General features: G+C 40.9%; 1 protein-coding gene across 4 annotated transcripts in view; it reads left to right on the forward strand.

Annotated features, from left to right (window-relative positions):
- Window positions 1-739: 739 nt before the first annotated feature.
- The window catches only part of Slc5a12 (solute carrier family 5 member 12), a 50,046-nt gene continuing 35,576 nt past the window's right edge, over window positions 740-15,209 (forward strand). For 3 of the 4 annotated variants that reach the window (XR_015683175.1, XM_087653298.1, XM_087653299.1), the window contains exons 1-2: window positions 753-1,393; window positions 8,042-8,107. Coding sequence is in view for 3 of the 4 variants with exons in the window: in XM_087653298.1 (XP_087509424.1) it covers window positions 1,055-1,393; window positions 8,042-8,107 (405 nt within the window). In the remaining variant the exon portion in view is untranslated. 4 annotated transcript variants of the gene reach the window in all.

The raw sequence follows: 15,209 nt of genomic DNA on the forward strand, positions 1-15,209 counted from the left end.
AGCTCTCTGGACTACTTATGGACAGGAAACCGGGAACAGGAATAACATTTGAAATATAAGTAAAGAAATATATCTAATAAAAATTAAGCAAAAAAAGGTGCTTCCAGTTTTCCAAGGATCTACAAAAAGCAGAAGCTGGACTATACTACTTTATCTTCCTCATCCTCTTACTTGACTTGGCCCTAACTAATTCAGCCGTTGTATGCAAGTATAGAAAACAAGTGAAAAATAAAGGAGTGGAGGAGAAAATAATATGACTACAGATGATTTATCAATTACTGGTTAATCCATTCTCTGAGTCGGGACATTGCTCTATTTAAAGTTTTCCATTCTAAGCACAAAGATATTAGAACAAAGGGGGTCAGGAAGTGTAAGATTCAAAGTCTCATGATGTCTTATCCCAGTGCTCCAGGGAAAGCTCAGGAAAGTGAAGTGCTTTATTAACAGTAACTGAGTTGTGATTGAGCCACGATGTGGGCAAAGTTCTCTGGACTACTAGCTCATTGCTCTTTACCCTCTACCCCACTGCCCAGCAATTATAGGCATGAACACCCCACACTCCCTTAGTCAGGAGGCAGATGACACTGACAGTTGTGTTTGCATTTTTATGTTCCACTTCAGGAATTAAAAAAAATGCTGAAGTGGTCAAATTTTATCACTTCCATGTTTCCTAATAATGTTTAACTTTCATTAAAAAAAATCTAGGAGATAAAAAGCATCCTAGAGGGCCAGTCTACTCCCTCTACCCCGAGTAACTTCAGAAGTTCTCTGGCAGATGCTTCAGGAGAACAACAGACAACAAGGGGCCAGAATCTGATCTCAATGTATCATTTTCCCCCTTGGTGCCAGTTTCACTACTGATTGTTTTTAATTTCACAGCAAGCTCTTGAGAATTCTGAGGATAGTTTGGTATCTGAAGATTTAGACATGGATGGGTGATCCTCAACTCTTCAGAGAATCAAATTCTTCCTTCCATCTCAAAAAAGCATTGGCTGTTGGAAACATCTCAGTGAGCCCTGCTTGAAAGATACTTTCTTGTGTTCCACTCCCAAGCATGGCTGTGAAGAGCTTTGAAGCGTGGGATTATGTTGTGTTTGCAGCCCTCTTTGTCATTTCCTCTGGAATTGGCGTGTTCTTTGCCATAAAGGAAAGAAAAAAGACAACATCTCGGGAGTTCTTAGTAGGGGGAAGGCAAATGAGCTTTGCCCCTGTAGCTTTGTCTTTAACAGCCAGCTTTATGTCGGCTGTCACTGTCCTGGGGACGCCTGCTGAAGTCTACCGGTTTGGGGCATCCTTCCTCATCTTCCTCATTTCATATGCATTTGTGGTCTTCTTCACATCTGAGCTCTTTCTTCCTGTGTTCTACAGATCTGGCATCACAAGCACCTATGAGGTAAGAGACCACTTCCTGCCTGCCCACAACAAGGAGATGACACTTGCTTTCCATAGGAAAAGTCCTCCCCCACCCCTTGGTTTGTTGTTTTTCTAGGACATCCTGACATCAGTAGTAGACTACTATTTTCAAAGCAATTCCACGCTGCTTAGAAAGACATTATACATTATGTAGTCTGGGGTTGGAGGTGGAGTGCTAGGTTTTGGCTGTAGACACATCTGTCTCTCTGTAGAAGGCATCTAGTAATGTCACTCCTGCTGGCTATTTCCATGATTTAATGAGGAGCAATGTATAAAAACGGATGTACCATTTAATTGGTGAAAGGTAATAAAGATTTAGAGAGATAATGCCATTTTTATTGTCACTAGCATGACTACTCTAAAAAGGCAGACAACACAAGGTACTAGTATTATAATTTCCAGCAGAGAAAAGTAAGATCTAGATAGGTAAGTTAGACATGTTTTAAAACTAGATGAAAATCTACTCAGAAGCCAATATTTGTATATGATCATTTAATGGCCTGTATATCAAGGAGTAGCTAGCTATTGCTAATTATTACTGCACTCCAGTTTTAAGTAGCAAATGGGAATATTTGGAAAAGTGAGAAATATTTTAGTAGGAAGAAATTCTCAAGTAACAAAAATATGGAAATTATTGTAATGAACGGGGAATAAGACTATGGAATTTTGGCCTTTAGACAATTCTAAATAAAACCAACATGTTCAAAACTGATATTTCATGCCCAGCATCTAAGTGTGCTTATAAATCTGTTTTTGTGAAGAAAAAAATATTGAACTTCATTGCCAATGAAAACCCTGAAAGTCACAGCAGGAGACTTGTAAAAAACTTACTTTAAAAAAATCTGTGAGATAAATTATCACAAAATGTTTCTCTAGTGTTCCAAAGCTGTTCATGAAAATAAATATTTCCAGTAGCTCTTAAGACATACAGTTTCACAGACAATCATATCCCAAATGTTCAACATTAATTATCCTGATTCTGAAAATTAATCAGGTTGGGCAATTCAACAGCCGTAGTCTGAAACACAAACTCAAGAGAAAAACAAGTAAATGTATGCTCAGCTCTACAAACTGTGCTCATATTCCATTCACTTGTAATGTACTTCTGGAAACCAAAATGTGGCCTAGATTTTTGATTGTAGAAAACATTTCTGAGTTTTCTAGTCTTGTTCTGGAAATGTTTCTAATATTTTTTAACTCATGTCTGTTTCCTCTTGAAATATATGTTGTGATTAGTTATTCATTTAATAAATATCAATTCAGCAATTACTCTGTCCTATGCACACCTTCAGGCCTTGAGGACATGAGGGAAAGCTCCCTCATGGAGCTTTTGCTCGTGCAAAAGGAAACAAACAATAAACTCATAAATAATTACAACACAAGGTTATAGGTACATAGCTGTGTGCTAATACTGTTTGAAGTATTATCTGTATTAACTCATTTGGTGTTTGTCAGCACAAAAATCACAGCTCTTACCTCAAGTAATAAGAGAGATCTTATTCTGTTGCCAAATTTGAGTGAATGTAGCGTTGGAAATACATAATTAGGTTAACAAAGGTTCCATGTTTACTTAAAAATAGTTGAGTAATATATTCACATGAAGAAGCCTGCCTTCTCTAAACCTTGTAACTTGTATCTAATTTTAGTAAAGTGAATGAGACTTGCAAACACAACTTAGCAAATTGCAAACACATAATTTGCAGAACATCAAAGGTTCTGACCTGAGAAACCTATGATGCATGTCTCTCAGCACAGCGAGGCCAGGCCAACTCTGAAGAGATCTAAACCCCTTTCAAATTTGCATGTTAAATTTAGTATACAAACCTATTTTTAAAGTACCATTGCTTGCCTGAGGATTCTTTAAAATCTTTCTAATATAACAGGAGGACATAAGGATTGTATAAAGTACTTGAAAGATGATTTTAAGATAGGCCTCTACTTTACAAGAATTGGCAGTGTGGCCTAGATGCGAACAGCATGAACTCTAAGTGTAAGCCTACTTGGCTTTGAATGATGGTTTTGCCACATGCTAGCTGCACCACAAGAAAAAGTTCTTAAGTACTCTGTATCTGTTTTTCAGACTCCAAATATTGTTAATACTTCTATCTCAAAGGCCTTCAACAGTGGATGAGATACTAGTATATGGAGTCATTTTTATAAATCTGGGCTAGAAGAGTATGTCAACATTTCTATTATTTTCAATGTTCCCTGTTTATAACACTGGTATTTGGAATTTTTTCTTTATGCCATATTATATAGTAAAATATATTACTTTTTCAAATCTTTTCAGGTGTAAAAGACTGAAATAAGTGGGCAGCATATTCCATTCCTTGATTATCAACTAGTTTTGTCATTTGCTTTGATGAATAAAAATTTTCAAGCAATTAGTGAGTTTGGACTTTAGACTTCATGAAATTTACAGCTTCTGTGTTTGTCCCTTGGAATACTGCCATTATATTGCTATGCAAGCAAGCTGGCACAACTGGTCTAGCTCTGGAACAAGTATAGACACATGCACGTGCACACACGCACGTACACACACACACACCACTACCACCACCACCACCACCAATAACAACAAAAGGGGGCGGTGCGAGCTGGATGACTGCTCACTTCCAAATATATATGTAGGCTAGGCTATTCCATTCCTCAAGCTACTGATTGGGCAGTTGACTCGAGCTACATAGGAACTTGGAGCAATAATGGAGGAATAGCCATTACTCTCAGTGAGATGAAGAATAGTCATTCTTGAGTTTTAAGCTCATCACTTTTGGGATGGATAGTCTAGTTTGCTTTCAGTTGCTGTGATTAAAAAAAAAACTGCTTGAAACCAAGTTAGGGAGGAAAATGGTTGTTACATCTTACAGATCCCAATTCAATATAGAAAAAAGCTCAAGCAAGAACTCACCTGAGATAAGAACTGAAACAGAGACCATGGATATATACTAGTTACATGGCTTGCCCTGCCTGCTTCTTTATTCAACCCACGACCACCTTTTCAAGGGCGGTACTATCTCTAGTGGTCACTCCATCCTTTATCATTAATTCAGAAAATGTCCCATGGACTCAGTGGAACTGTTCCACAATTAAAGTTCCTTCTATGCTTGATTCTAGTTTATTTCAAGTTGATACACTGGGTATACCCAACTGGTTGCTTTGATTGGCAGCAGGATATCAAGAAGAAACTATGTCTCTGTGCAACTTTATCACTAATTCACTCCAGGTCAAAGCATAGGAATTATTTTCATCCATGTGTTCTAAATTAGGCTTAGCTCTCCCTGCCTTTGCCTCTTGAGAGCTGGGATTAAAGGGATGCACCACGGCACCCAGCATAAGTCAATTTCAGTAGCATACTTTTTCATTATCTCCAGTTTGATGCCATCTTCATTTCTGTTTTGTTTATATTCATTGTCTGTGCTAATAAATCCAGCTTAAGATAATAATAATATCTTAAAATATCTTTCATGTTCTATCATTATGTCTAGCTTCTTTTAGACTGGATGACCTTCTTACTTCTTTCAATCTAAAGGTTTCATAACAAAACCACTTAAGTTATAATGTCTCACACAGTGATCTTTGAACATTTATATATTACCTTTTAGTAAGTTAATTTTAGTTCTTCTGTGAATTCGAGTCTATGTTATTATTTTGATAATATTTTGATAAGTAACATGTCTAAATATTATAGAATATTACTTTAGCAAAATGTTATGTTATAAAATATTTGTCCTAAAATTGGTATTTAATATCTGATAAAATATAACCCAATATTATGAGGATTTTAGTTCAATCTATGAAGGAATTAGCTTTTGATACTTATAGATATGTCACTACACAGTTTAGTTGAGGAGTGGCATATTTTATGTGGTTTCTGATTTAGGATTATAGTCTAGCTGAATGATCAGATTAATTTTAGGGTTTTCCCAACTGAAGCAATTGGGTTAAGTAGGAGTCTGTTGCCAAAATATAGAGGAAAAGTTAATTTTAAAGCAGCATTAACAGAAACAAACCAAGTGTTTTTGTGTGAAAGTGTAGTGTACCAGGCTCTTTTCATGAACTGGATGTGTGTTAGGAGGGCTGACAACAAGGCAAGATTAGCTTCATGTTATTACTATTTGGGTATGAGTAGCCATGGAAAGTAGGTTTAGTGTGTCTTGAGTTAGGAAATAATATGGCTGGACCAAGTCTAGTGTTCTAAGAAAAGAAACAATTCAAGGATACTAAATATTATCTCTGTGACTTTTGAAAACAGGCATGAAATATGCCATTTTTCTTTTAGACTTGCTTTTTGCTTTCTATTATGTTAAAAGCTTATATATTCACCAAAGAAAACCAGTAAGTGAGAAAGAGCAAACACAGACTTTTAGACGTAGAATTGTGTGATTTCATGCAGGAGAAAATAGATCATTGAAAGAGATAACATCTCCAGGGTGATGGAGTCAGAAGTAGAGGGCTGCCAGCAGATACCAAGAGGAGCTCAAAGGGGGAAAACATTAGACACCTCTGTGGGAATGTGGCACTGCAGCAGTGATTTGACCTAAGGGAATTCATTTTGAATGTTTGAGCTCCAGAAATGAAAGGGTATAAATACCCAACAGGGACTGGTGGCTTTAAAAATATTTAGTGTATCTGACTAACAGCTCAGAGAAGAGAATATGCATAGGAACATGGATGCCAGTTGGATCACTCTCCCTGACAGATAACTAAAAATGTTGAGAAGAAATATGAAACTTTAAATTTGAAGAGAATCTGTTTCTCATTTTTAGTTAATGTGAGAGGTGGAAAATAAAAACAGCTTTTGGTTGCCACCAACATTTGAGTGACACTTATTGCACCTTTTTTAAATAACTTCCAATGGTGGTAATTGCTATAGTTCATATGCACTATAACTGGGTAGGACTGACCCCTTATTGGTTGTCAAGTACAGAATGGTCAGTTTTGAAACCATATATGTGTAAGGGTCTGAAAATCACTGAAGACCCCAGACTCAGATTGTAAGCGAAAACATAGTGTTTATTCTGCAGAAACAATCAGCATGTGAGGAAGAACCATTCTCTAAAATGGTGATCGCAGACAAAGTCACATAGGCCTTCTTATAGGGAATGGGGGGTGATTTCTACAAGGATTAGGTAATCTAAAATTTCATTGGTAGGTGATAAGGGGTCACAAGTGGTCAATGGTCTGCATTCCTATGTCATGAACATTCAACCATGTGATAAAATAGGGCTAACCAGTGCAGATTACCCATTCTGAGATAAGATATTTCCCCATTTTTGTGGCTATCCTCAGGCAGTTCTTTGGGAGGAGCTTTTATGATCTTGTTCTGGATTTTATGGTCTCTCCTTGGAGCTGTTTTTTATGGCCTCATTTCTGGGACTTAGGGTCTGTTCTTAGAGTAGGTGCCTTATAGCCTTTCTAAGAAATCAGGCTTGGTCCTTAAATGGAGACAAATGGGGTTTATGTTGTCTTTACATATGCACAAACAAGAATAAAGGACTTAGTAGTTATATTTATAGATATTCGTGCACATAGATACAGAGAGATCCACATCCACATTCATAATAATAATCAAAGAAAAGAGACTATCAATTTGTGGAGGGGAATAGAAGGGAATAATGCCTATGTCAATTAAAATATTAAAATATAAAATTATAATAATTTCCAGTTTAAATACAAATAATTATTTAATCTGGAGAGAATCTGGAAAGCACACATATAACTTAGGATAGACAGCTGTAGCCAGGCAATAGAGCAGGTTGAGTCAGAAAGTCATACATTGTTTTGGCAGCAATAGTCACTGGACATTTTGACATTGGTTTGATCAGAGCTGCCCCAAGAGGCACAATGTGATGGGTAATAAACTAATAGAGCATACTGCCAAGGCTTAGTTCTAAAATGGGCAATGGGAGGGCAACAGAATTAGTTTAGAAAAGAAGAAAGGATTTAGGCTAAGTTGTGGGCAGAAGGGACAGAAAAGACATATTGCCATCAGTGGGTCCAGCAGGAAGACCCCTGGTTAGAAAGTGAAGAGATGTAAACTTCCATGCAAGCAGTCCACTTGCTTTCCACAACTGTTGCGAAAACGATGAAGAACTAGATATTATTATGTTTAGTTTTAGCAATCCATGCTTTTTTCCCCTCTGGTTACTTCCAAGGAAATATACCATAAAATAGTTTTATAAACACAAATACTATAATCAAAGGAATACCAAAAATTAAAAAATGTCAGCTGCTTGTGGTGGTTTGAATAAGAATGGCCCTATAGGCTTGTATATTTGAATGCTTAGCCATCAGTGGCATTTATTTAAGAAGGATTAAAATGTGTAGCCTTGTTAGAGGAAGTGTCACTGTAGGTGAGCTTTGGGGTTTCCAAAGCCCAAGCCAGGTTCCATGGTTCTTCCTGTGGATCAGGATGCGGAACTCTCAGTTACATCTGCCAGCATCATGTCTGCCTGTGTGCCACCATGATTCCCACCCTGATGACAATGAACTAAACTTCTGAAACTGGAATCAACTCCCAATTAAATGCTTTCCTTTATAAGAATTTCCATAGTCATGGTGTCTCTTCACTGCAAGACACAACTCTTGTCTAAAGCTTACTGATTGCTTTTCTTTCTCTGTTTTCTAGTACTTACAGCTCCGATTCAATAAGCCAGTTCGCTATGCAGCAACCATTATCTACATCTTGCAGACGGTAAGAACTAAGGGTTGTGGAAAATGAAGGTGAAAAGGTACAGTTCCAGATCTGCTTATTTGTGGGCAAATAATCTCAATTAATGGACAGTTTTGTTTCTAAGAAGTTACTACCTTTTTCTAGAAATAACAATTTTAAGATGTATAATTACCATAAGATGAGTCCACCCAATATAGATTCCTTTTTTCTGAATGAAGAACTAGTAACAAATTGTAAGCTGGTTATGGTAGCTCAGACGTTTAATGCCAGCATTTCAGAAGCAGATGCAAATAGATCTTCCTAAATTCATAGATATTCCGGTTTACATAGAGAGTGAGGCTAACCAGGACTAGAAGTAAGACCTTTTCTTAAAACAAGCACAATATATATATAAAAAGCCAAATTCTTAGAGGGCACATGGCAAACATTTTTTTCAAGTTTATTTCATTCTCTAACTTTTAAAAATTTAATTATGAAATGATCAGGTAAGTTATGTTCATTGTGAGACATATTTTACTTATGGACCAGGCTTGAAGTTCTCTTGCCTCTGTATCCCAAGTCCTGGGATCAGGCATGCACTACTATGCCTGGCTGAACTTTTAAAACCAATAAGGTGAATCCCCACAGAAATGACTGCATTTCTATAAGGTCTTTGCCTCTACTGCAGGCATTTCCATTGCCACACCTACTTCTCACTGATGAGCTTCTGCTCTCATGGGCTGTAGATTCTGTAAGCCTCCACCGCGCACACAAAAGCTGCTTCCTACTACTACTGTAAACTTGAGAAAAGCCCATTGAGTCCTGTGTCAGAGATGGAGATTGATGTAACAAACAAGAGGTTTTACTAGTCCAGTGCACTAGGGTCGTTCTGCAATCCGGGCAGAGGCGACACCCGGGAACAAGGGAACAAAGGCACATACTTTTTATACAGTTTTAGGGGTACAAATTACATCAGCAAGGTTACAGTTTAAACAGTTGTGGCACTTCTAGAATGGAGCCTTTATTCAGCAAATTCTTGTGGAGCTCCCTGATGTTTTCTAAGACAGCTTTTGTCTGCTTGGTCCCCACATTCCACATTCCTCCCTTTTCCTTGGGAATATCTGAATCCTGAGATCATTTGCTATCCTGCTATACCTCATCTCAATTTAACCCTAGATATTGCTGTCTCAACATCATAACCTGTACTGTACTAATACGTTCCCTAATGAACGTGAGCAAGCAATTAAAAATGCAAGGTCCAAAAGTCAGCATAAGTATTAAACTCACGAAAGGCCCCGTAATGGCAGAAATCAAAGTAATGAGCCAGGAGAAAGAGTTGAACTATGATTCAAACCACCCCTGGTTCTGCTCTCTTTCTCTCTCTCTCTCTCTCTCTCTCTCTCTTTTTTTTTTTTTTAGTTTTTTTCTCCATCTTCATTAAATTGGGTATTTCTGATTTACATTTCAATTGTTAGTACCTTTCCTGGTTTCCAGGCCCACATCCCCCTAGCCCCTTCCCCCTCCCCTTCTATATGGTTGTTCCCCTCCCCATCCTCTCCCCATTACCACCCTCCCCCAACAATACCATTCACTGGGGGTTCAGTCTTGGCAGGACCAAAGGCTTCCTCTTCCACTGGTGCCCTTACAGGGCTATTCATTGCTACCTATGAGGTTGGAGTCCAGGGTCAGTCCATGTATAATCTTTGGGTAATGGCTTAGTCCCTGGAAGCTCTGGTTGGTTAGCATTGTTGTTCATATGGAGTCTCAAGCCCCTTCAAGCTCTTTCAGTACTTTCTCTGATTCCTTCAACTGGGGTTCCAGTCTCAGATCAGTGGTTTGCCGACATATTTGCTGAATTATGGATGTGTCTCTCAGGAGAGATCTATATCTGGGTCCTGTCAGCCTGCACTTCTTTGCTTCATCCAACTTATCTAGTTTGGTGGCTATATATGTATGGGCCACATGTGGGGCAGGCTCTGAATGGGCGTTCCTTCAATCTCTGTTCTAAACTTTGCCTCCCTATCCTCTTCTTGTTCCCCTTTTAAAGAAGGAGTGAAGCATCCACATTTTTGTCATCCTTCTTGTCTTTCTCTCTTTCTTTTTGCCAGTCCTTCTCTAATCCTTGCCATAGAATCTTTTATCATTCCTGAATGGTCTATAAAAAACTCAGCATTCTTCCCTAAGTGCAGCACAAAGAGCCCCTTGTTGGAGAAACAGGAAATCAAGGTCCCTCCTATTCTGGAGTACTAATTCTGATGAGGAGGTTAAGGATTCTTAAAGTTTTGAGATGGAATTTTCCTATTCTTGTATGTCTGCATCTACAGCTGAAAGACCCCCAGAGCGGGGAGACCCTCACTCAAGTCTCGGGATGATGCGACCCCCAAGAATTCACGTAAGAGCGTCCTTGCTGTAATCACATGAGGTTTATCGATAGGAACCAGTGCACTGGGGTCGTGACTCGTATCCCACACAGGGGCAGAGGAGTTCGACCCCGAGTAGCTGAGAGAAGGATTATTTAAAGGAAGAAGCCACAACCCAAGGGAGTAGGGATGGCGTCATTGGAAAATGTTGAGAATACAGGTGAAAAATCACAAGGAGAAGCTTCCTGTCTCTCAAGATTGCTTTTAAGATGTTGGCCCAGAAACCGGGAAAGGGAATAACACTCGAAATGTAAATAAGAAATACTCAAGTTACTAAAAAAAAATTTAAAAAAATTAAAAAAAAGATTGTAATCTAACTTTATGGTCAGCTAGTTCCTGAGAGAAGCATCCTGTTATCTTTACAAGGTCAAGATCACATACCTAAGGGCCTTATCTTAAGCCCTTTTATCTAGTTCCTGGCAGAGCAGGCTCAAGAAATGTGACCTTTTATCTACTTATAGGCAGAGAGCAGGGTCTGGAATTTGAGGTATTTAGTCCTTCTTAGGGGTGAGATAGCATTTTTAAACATCTGACTTTTTGGCTGCATATTTTACTCTTTCATGGCAGCCTGCAAGCCTTTAAAGTTTTGATCTTGTATGACCAAAGTGGAGGCTCCCATGGCAGCGCCTGCTGCCCCTAGCCCCTGACCCAGTAAGACGAAAAGTGTAATACCTAGGGGCTCTCTCTTGGTCCATGGCAGGCTGTCATCCCAAGGGGATAAAAGCTCTTCATAAAGGTGGTAAATAAGTCTGGGGATTTGCTGTACCAGGATACAGAAGCCTTGGGTATCTCTCAAGACTTGCAGGTTGACACAAGGGGTGAGTCCTGAGGAACAGGCCCACCATCCTTTCATAGGTGGGAGGAGGTATCATAGATAAAGATTGGTTACAGAGGAATTTCTGTGAGGGGGGAATTTTTCCCCACACATAATCCAGACCCAGTGACTGCAGAAAGAGAAAGTTTGACATTTTTTTCCGCTGTTGCCACCTACACTGGTTGACCTCCTTTGTTTGATTGACGGTCCCTATAAATGCTATGCTTCATAATAAGGTGGTGGGGGTGCACATCATAACATAGCCAGCATGATTCTGTAGCTTTGGGATTGGTAGCATTAAGAGTTTTAAAAGCCTCTTTAATTAAATTAAAAGAGATGGAAGCCTTCTCCCAGAGGTTCAATGGTGGTAGCCATGGGTGACATGCCCATGGTGGGTATGATCTTTCCTGATGTCCTTGAAGGAGTGGGGGGTTTCTGAGGTCTTATAACGGGGTTGGGACCAAGGGAGGCATAAAGGGCCTCTACCTATAATTTAATGGTGAATATTAACCCCTCATCGGGTCCTCCGTAACGGATTCTGAAGCCCTACGTATATCCTTTTAACAAATCTGTAGCCTTTTTCCCCTTTTCAGTGAAAGTGACCCAGAGAGGGTGACACCAATTCCATTTACACTCTTCTATATAGGGATCCCCCCCCCCCATAATTCCCACAGGAATAGTTAGCGGCTACTCTGATGTAGTCCCAACTTGAGGTAGGATTCCAATATGCCTGTCCCATTGTCTCACACCCCCAACTTTTACAATAAAAATCGAGTTTACCCCCACACTTAGGGTTAAGGGGTCTATCCCAATGGAACCCAGGGCAAACATAGAAGTATTGTGTTTGAAGTAAACTTCTCCAGTGGGCGTGACAATAGCCTGCCCATGCACGTCTTCTGCCCTGCCATTCCGAAGGACAGGTAAGGGGAACCTTCTGAAGATCTGAGGGTCCCAGCCAGTGGCCCCAATAGCCAGTTTGCAGATGTCAGGGAAGAAGTCCGGCCACCATTGGTTGGGTGTGGTGACCTTGGATGTGCTCCATACTATGTCTCCCGAGTCATTTATCACCATCCAGTTATGTGGTTGGTGAGGGCTGGCACTAGTTGGGCCCAAGGGAAAGGGACTAAAATATAGTACCATTGTCAGGAGGAGACACCTCATCCTCGGTTCTCCTGATGACTTTTAATTTTAAAGGATCTTCAGTAATCTGGAACCTTCAGTTGAGTTGGGCTTTGTTTTCTTCTGCTGAAGTAGCAGGCTTCACATGGGATGTGTGGATGCAGGCAGCTATCCCATCTACCTTGATGGCTGTCGGGGTAGTCAGCAACACTAGGTATGGTCCTTTCCAGCGAGGTTCAAGTGTCTGGGCTTGGTGTCACCGCACGTAGACTGAGTCTCTGACTAGGAACCAATGGGATGTCTCAGAGGTCCCTGGCTCGTAGGTGGCTGCCAATTGCAACCACACCTCCTTCTGTACCACCTGCAGCCCTTTTAACCTGGCATATAAATCATTATTACTGTGACAGGTTGGCTCAATAACGTCCCCTAGCAGGGTCAGGGGTGCTGGGGTTCCATACAGGATCTCAAAAGGAGTCAAACTAAAGTGGGAAGGGGTATTTCTGATCCTGAACTAGGCCAGGAGAAGGAGCACCACCCAGTCTGTGCCAGTCTCTATGGTCAATTTAGTTAAGGTCTCTTTTAGAGTTCTATTCATCCTCTCTACCTGTCCTGAACTCTGAGGTCTATAAATGCAATGAGGTTTCCAATCGACCTCTAAATATTTAATCCCTGATTTACCTTGGCAACAAAGGCAGGGCCATTACTGGATCCGATTACCTTGGGCACTGCAAATCGGAGGAAAATTTCTTCTAGTATCTTCTTGACCACCACCATTGCAGTCTCTTGCCTAGTGGGGAAAGCTTCTACCCATCCTGAGAAGGTGTCTATGAAAACCAGAAGATATTTGTAGCTGTACTTGCCTGGTTTGATCTCCATGAAGTCTACCTCCCAGTAGACTCCTGGCTGGTCCCTTTGGTCTCTTTTACCGGGGTCAATTCTGTATCTGCAAGCATTGACCTTCTGACAGGGTACAAATTGTGAACCACTTGTTCTACCAGATGTTTGAGTCCTGAAATGTGGTATTTAGAGCTCAAGGCTGTTTGAGTTAACTTGCTTACCCCTAGATGAGTCCACTGATGCACCTGCTTTATCATTGCTTTTGCCTGTTCTTGTGGCAGTATTCTCTTACCTGATGGGGTCACCCAGACCTCTTCTTCTGATCAAAACGATTTTCAGGGTCTCTTGAGATGACTGCCAGATCCTCAGTGGAGTATTGAAATCTAAGTTCAGGCAACTCGGGTTCTTTGACCACCATCACTGGACTTACTATGGAAGCTGCCACCTAAGCTTCTTGTTCTGCCAAATTATTTCCTCCAGCTATACAGGAATCACCTTTTTAGTGGCCTGGACAGTGGATAATACTTACTTTTTTTGGTTTGTACAAGGCCTCTCGTAACGCTGGAATCTCAGACTTGTTCTTGATTTCTTTTCCTCCTGAGGTCAGTAACCCCTGCTTATCGGTAGATGGCACCATGGACTTGGGCTGTGGCGAAGGCATACCTACTATCTGTGTAGATATTGATCGTTTTGCCTTCTCCTAGCTCAAGAGCTTTTGTGGGAGCAATGAGCTCAGCTTTCTGAGCAGAGGTTCCCTCTGGCAAAGGTTGTGCCCATATAACCTGCTGCCCATCAATCACAGCCGCACCTGTTCTTCTCTGCCCTTCTTCTAGGTAACTACTCCTATCTGTGAAACAAGTTTCTTCTGCGTCAGACAAGGGCTGGTCAGACAGGTCCTTGCACCAACCATGTGCTTCAGCAAGCACTTGCTGACAATTGTAAATGGGAGGTTCAAGGTCAGGATCCAGGAGAAGGGTGGCTGGACTTGGCCTGTGGGGGGGAGGGGGTGGGAACGTAATCCTGTCAGAGATGAGCAGTAAAGTCTGATAATGGGTCATTGGGGATTTGTGAGCCAATGATCAGAAGGCTGGCAGACTATACTCCTCAGGGCCTGTGGGGCTGCTATTATCAGGTCTTGTCCCAAAGTCAGCTCATCAGCATCCTTGACCAACACTGAGACCATGGCCACGATCCTCAGACAGGCAGGCCACCCAGAGGCCACAGGGTTTAATTTCTTTGAGACGTACGTCACTGGTCTCTTCCACAGTCCCAGTTTTTGAGTCAGAACCACTTTGGCTATAACCTTATTTTCTGCCACGTATAGATGGAACGGCTTAGTCACATCAGGAAGCCCCAGTCCCGTGGCTGACATGGGGGCTGTTTTGATAGTGTCAAAAACTCTTTGTTCCTTTTCACCCCATACAAAAGGCTGTTTATTCTTGGTGAGAGGGTAGAGAGGGGCCGCCATCTCAGCAAACCCAGGTATCCATAGGTGACAGAAGCCTGCCATGCCCAGGAATTCTCTAACCTGTTTCTGACTCGTGGGATGTGGAATGTGAAACATAGTTTCCTTTCTGCCATCTTCCCCTCCCTGAGCAGGTACCCCAGGTAACTGACCTTTTGGCAGCATATTTGGGCTTTCTTTGCTGAGGCAAGATATCCCAACTCCCCCTGTTCTGTGAGAAGACGTTTAGTCCCTTCCAAGCACAGTTCTTTGCTGGACGCAGCCAAAAGGAGGTCATCTAAAAACTGCAAGAGGGATACCTGAGGATTGGATGCTCAGAAGGTGGCTAGGTCTTGTTGTAGAGCCTCATCAAAAATAGTGGGGAGTTCTTGAAGCCCTGAGGTAAGAGGGTCCATGTGAGCTGGCCTGTTATGCCTGACTCCAGATCCTTCCACTCAAAGGCAAAGTACTCTTGGCTCTTAGGGGCCAGGGATAGACATCAAGACGTCT

Source organism: Rattus norvegicus, chromosome 3 (assembly GCF_021556685.1).
Source record: "Rattus norvegicus strain SHRSP/BbbUtx chromosome 3, alternate assembly SHRSP_T2T, whole genome shotgun sequence".
Taxonomy (NCBI): domain Eukaryota; kingdom Metazoa; phylum Chordata; class Mammalia; order Rodentia; family Muridae; genus Rattus; species Rattus norvegicus.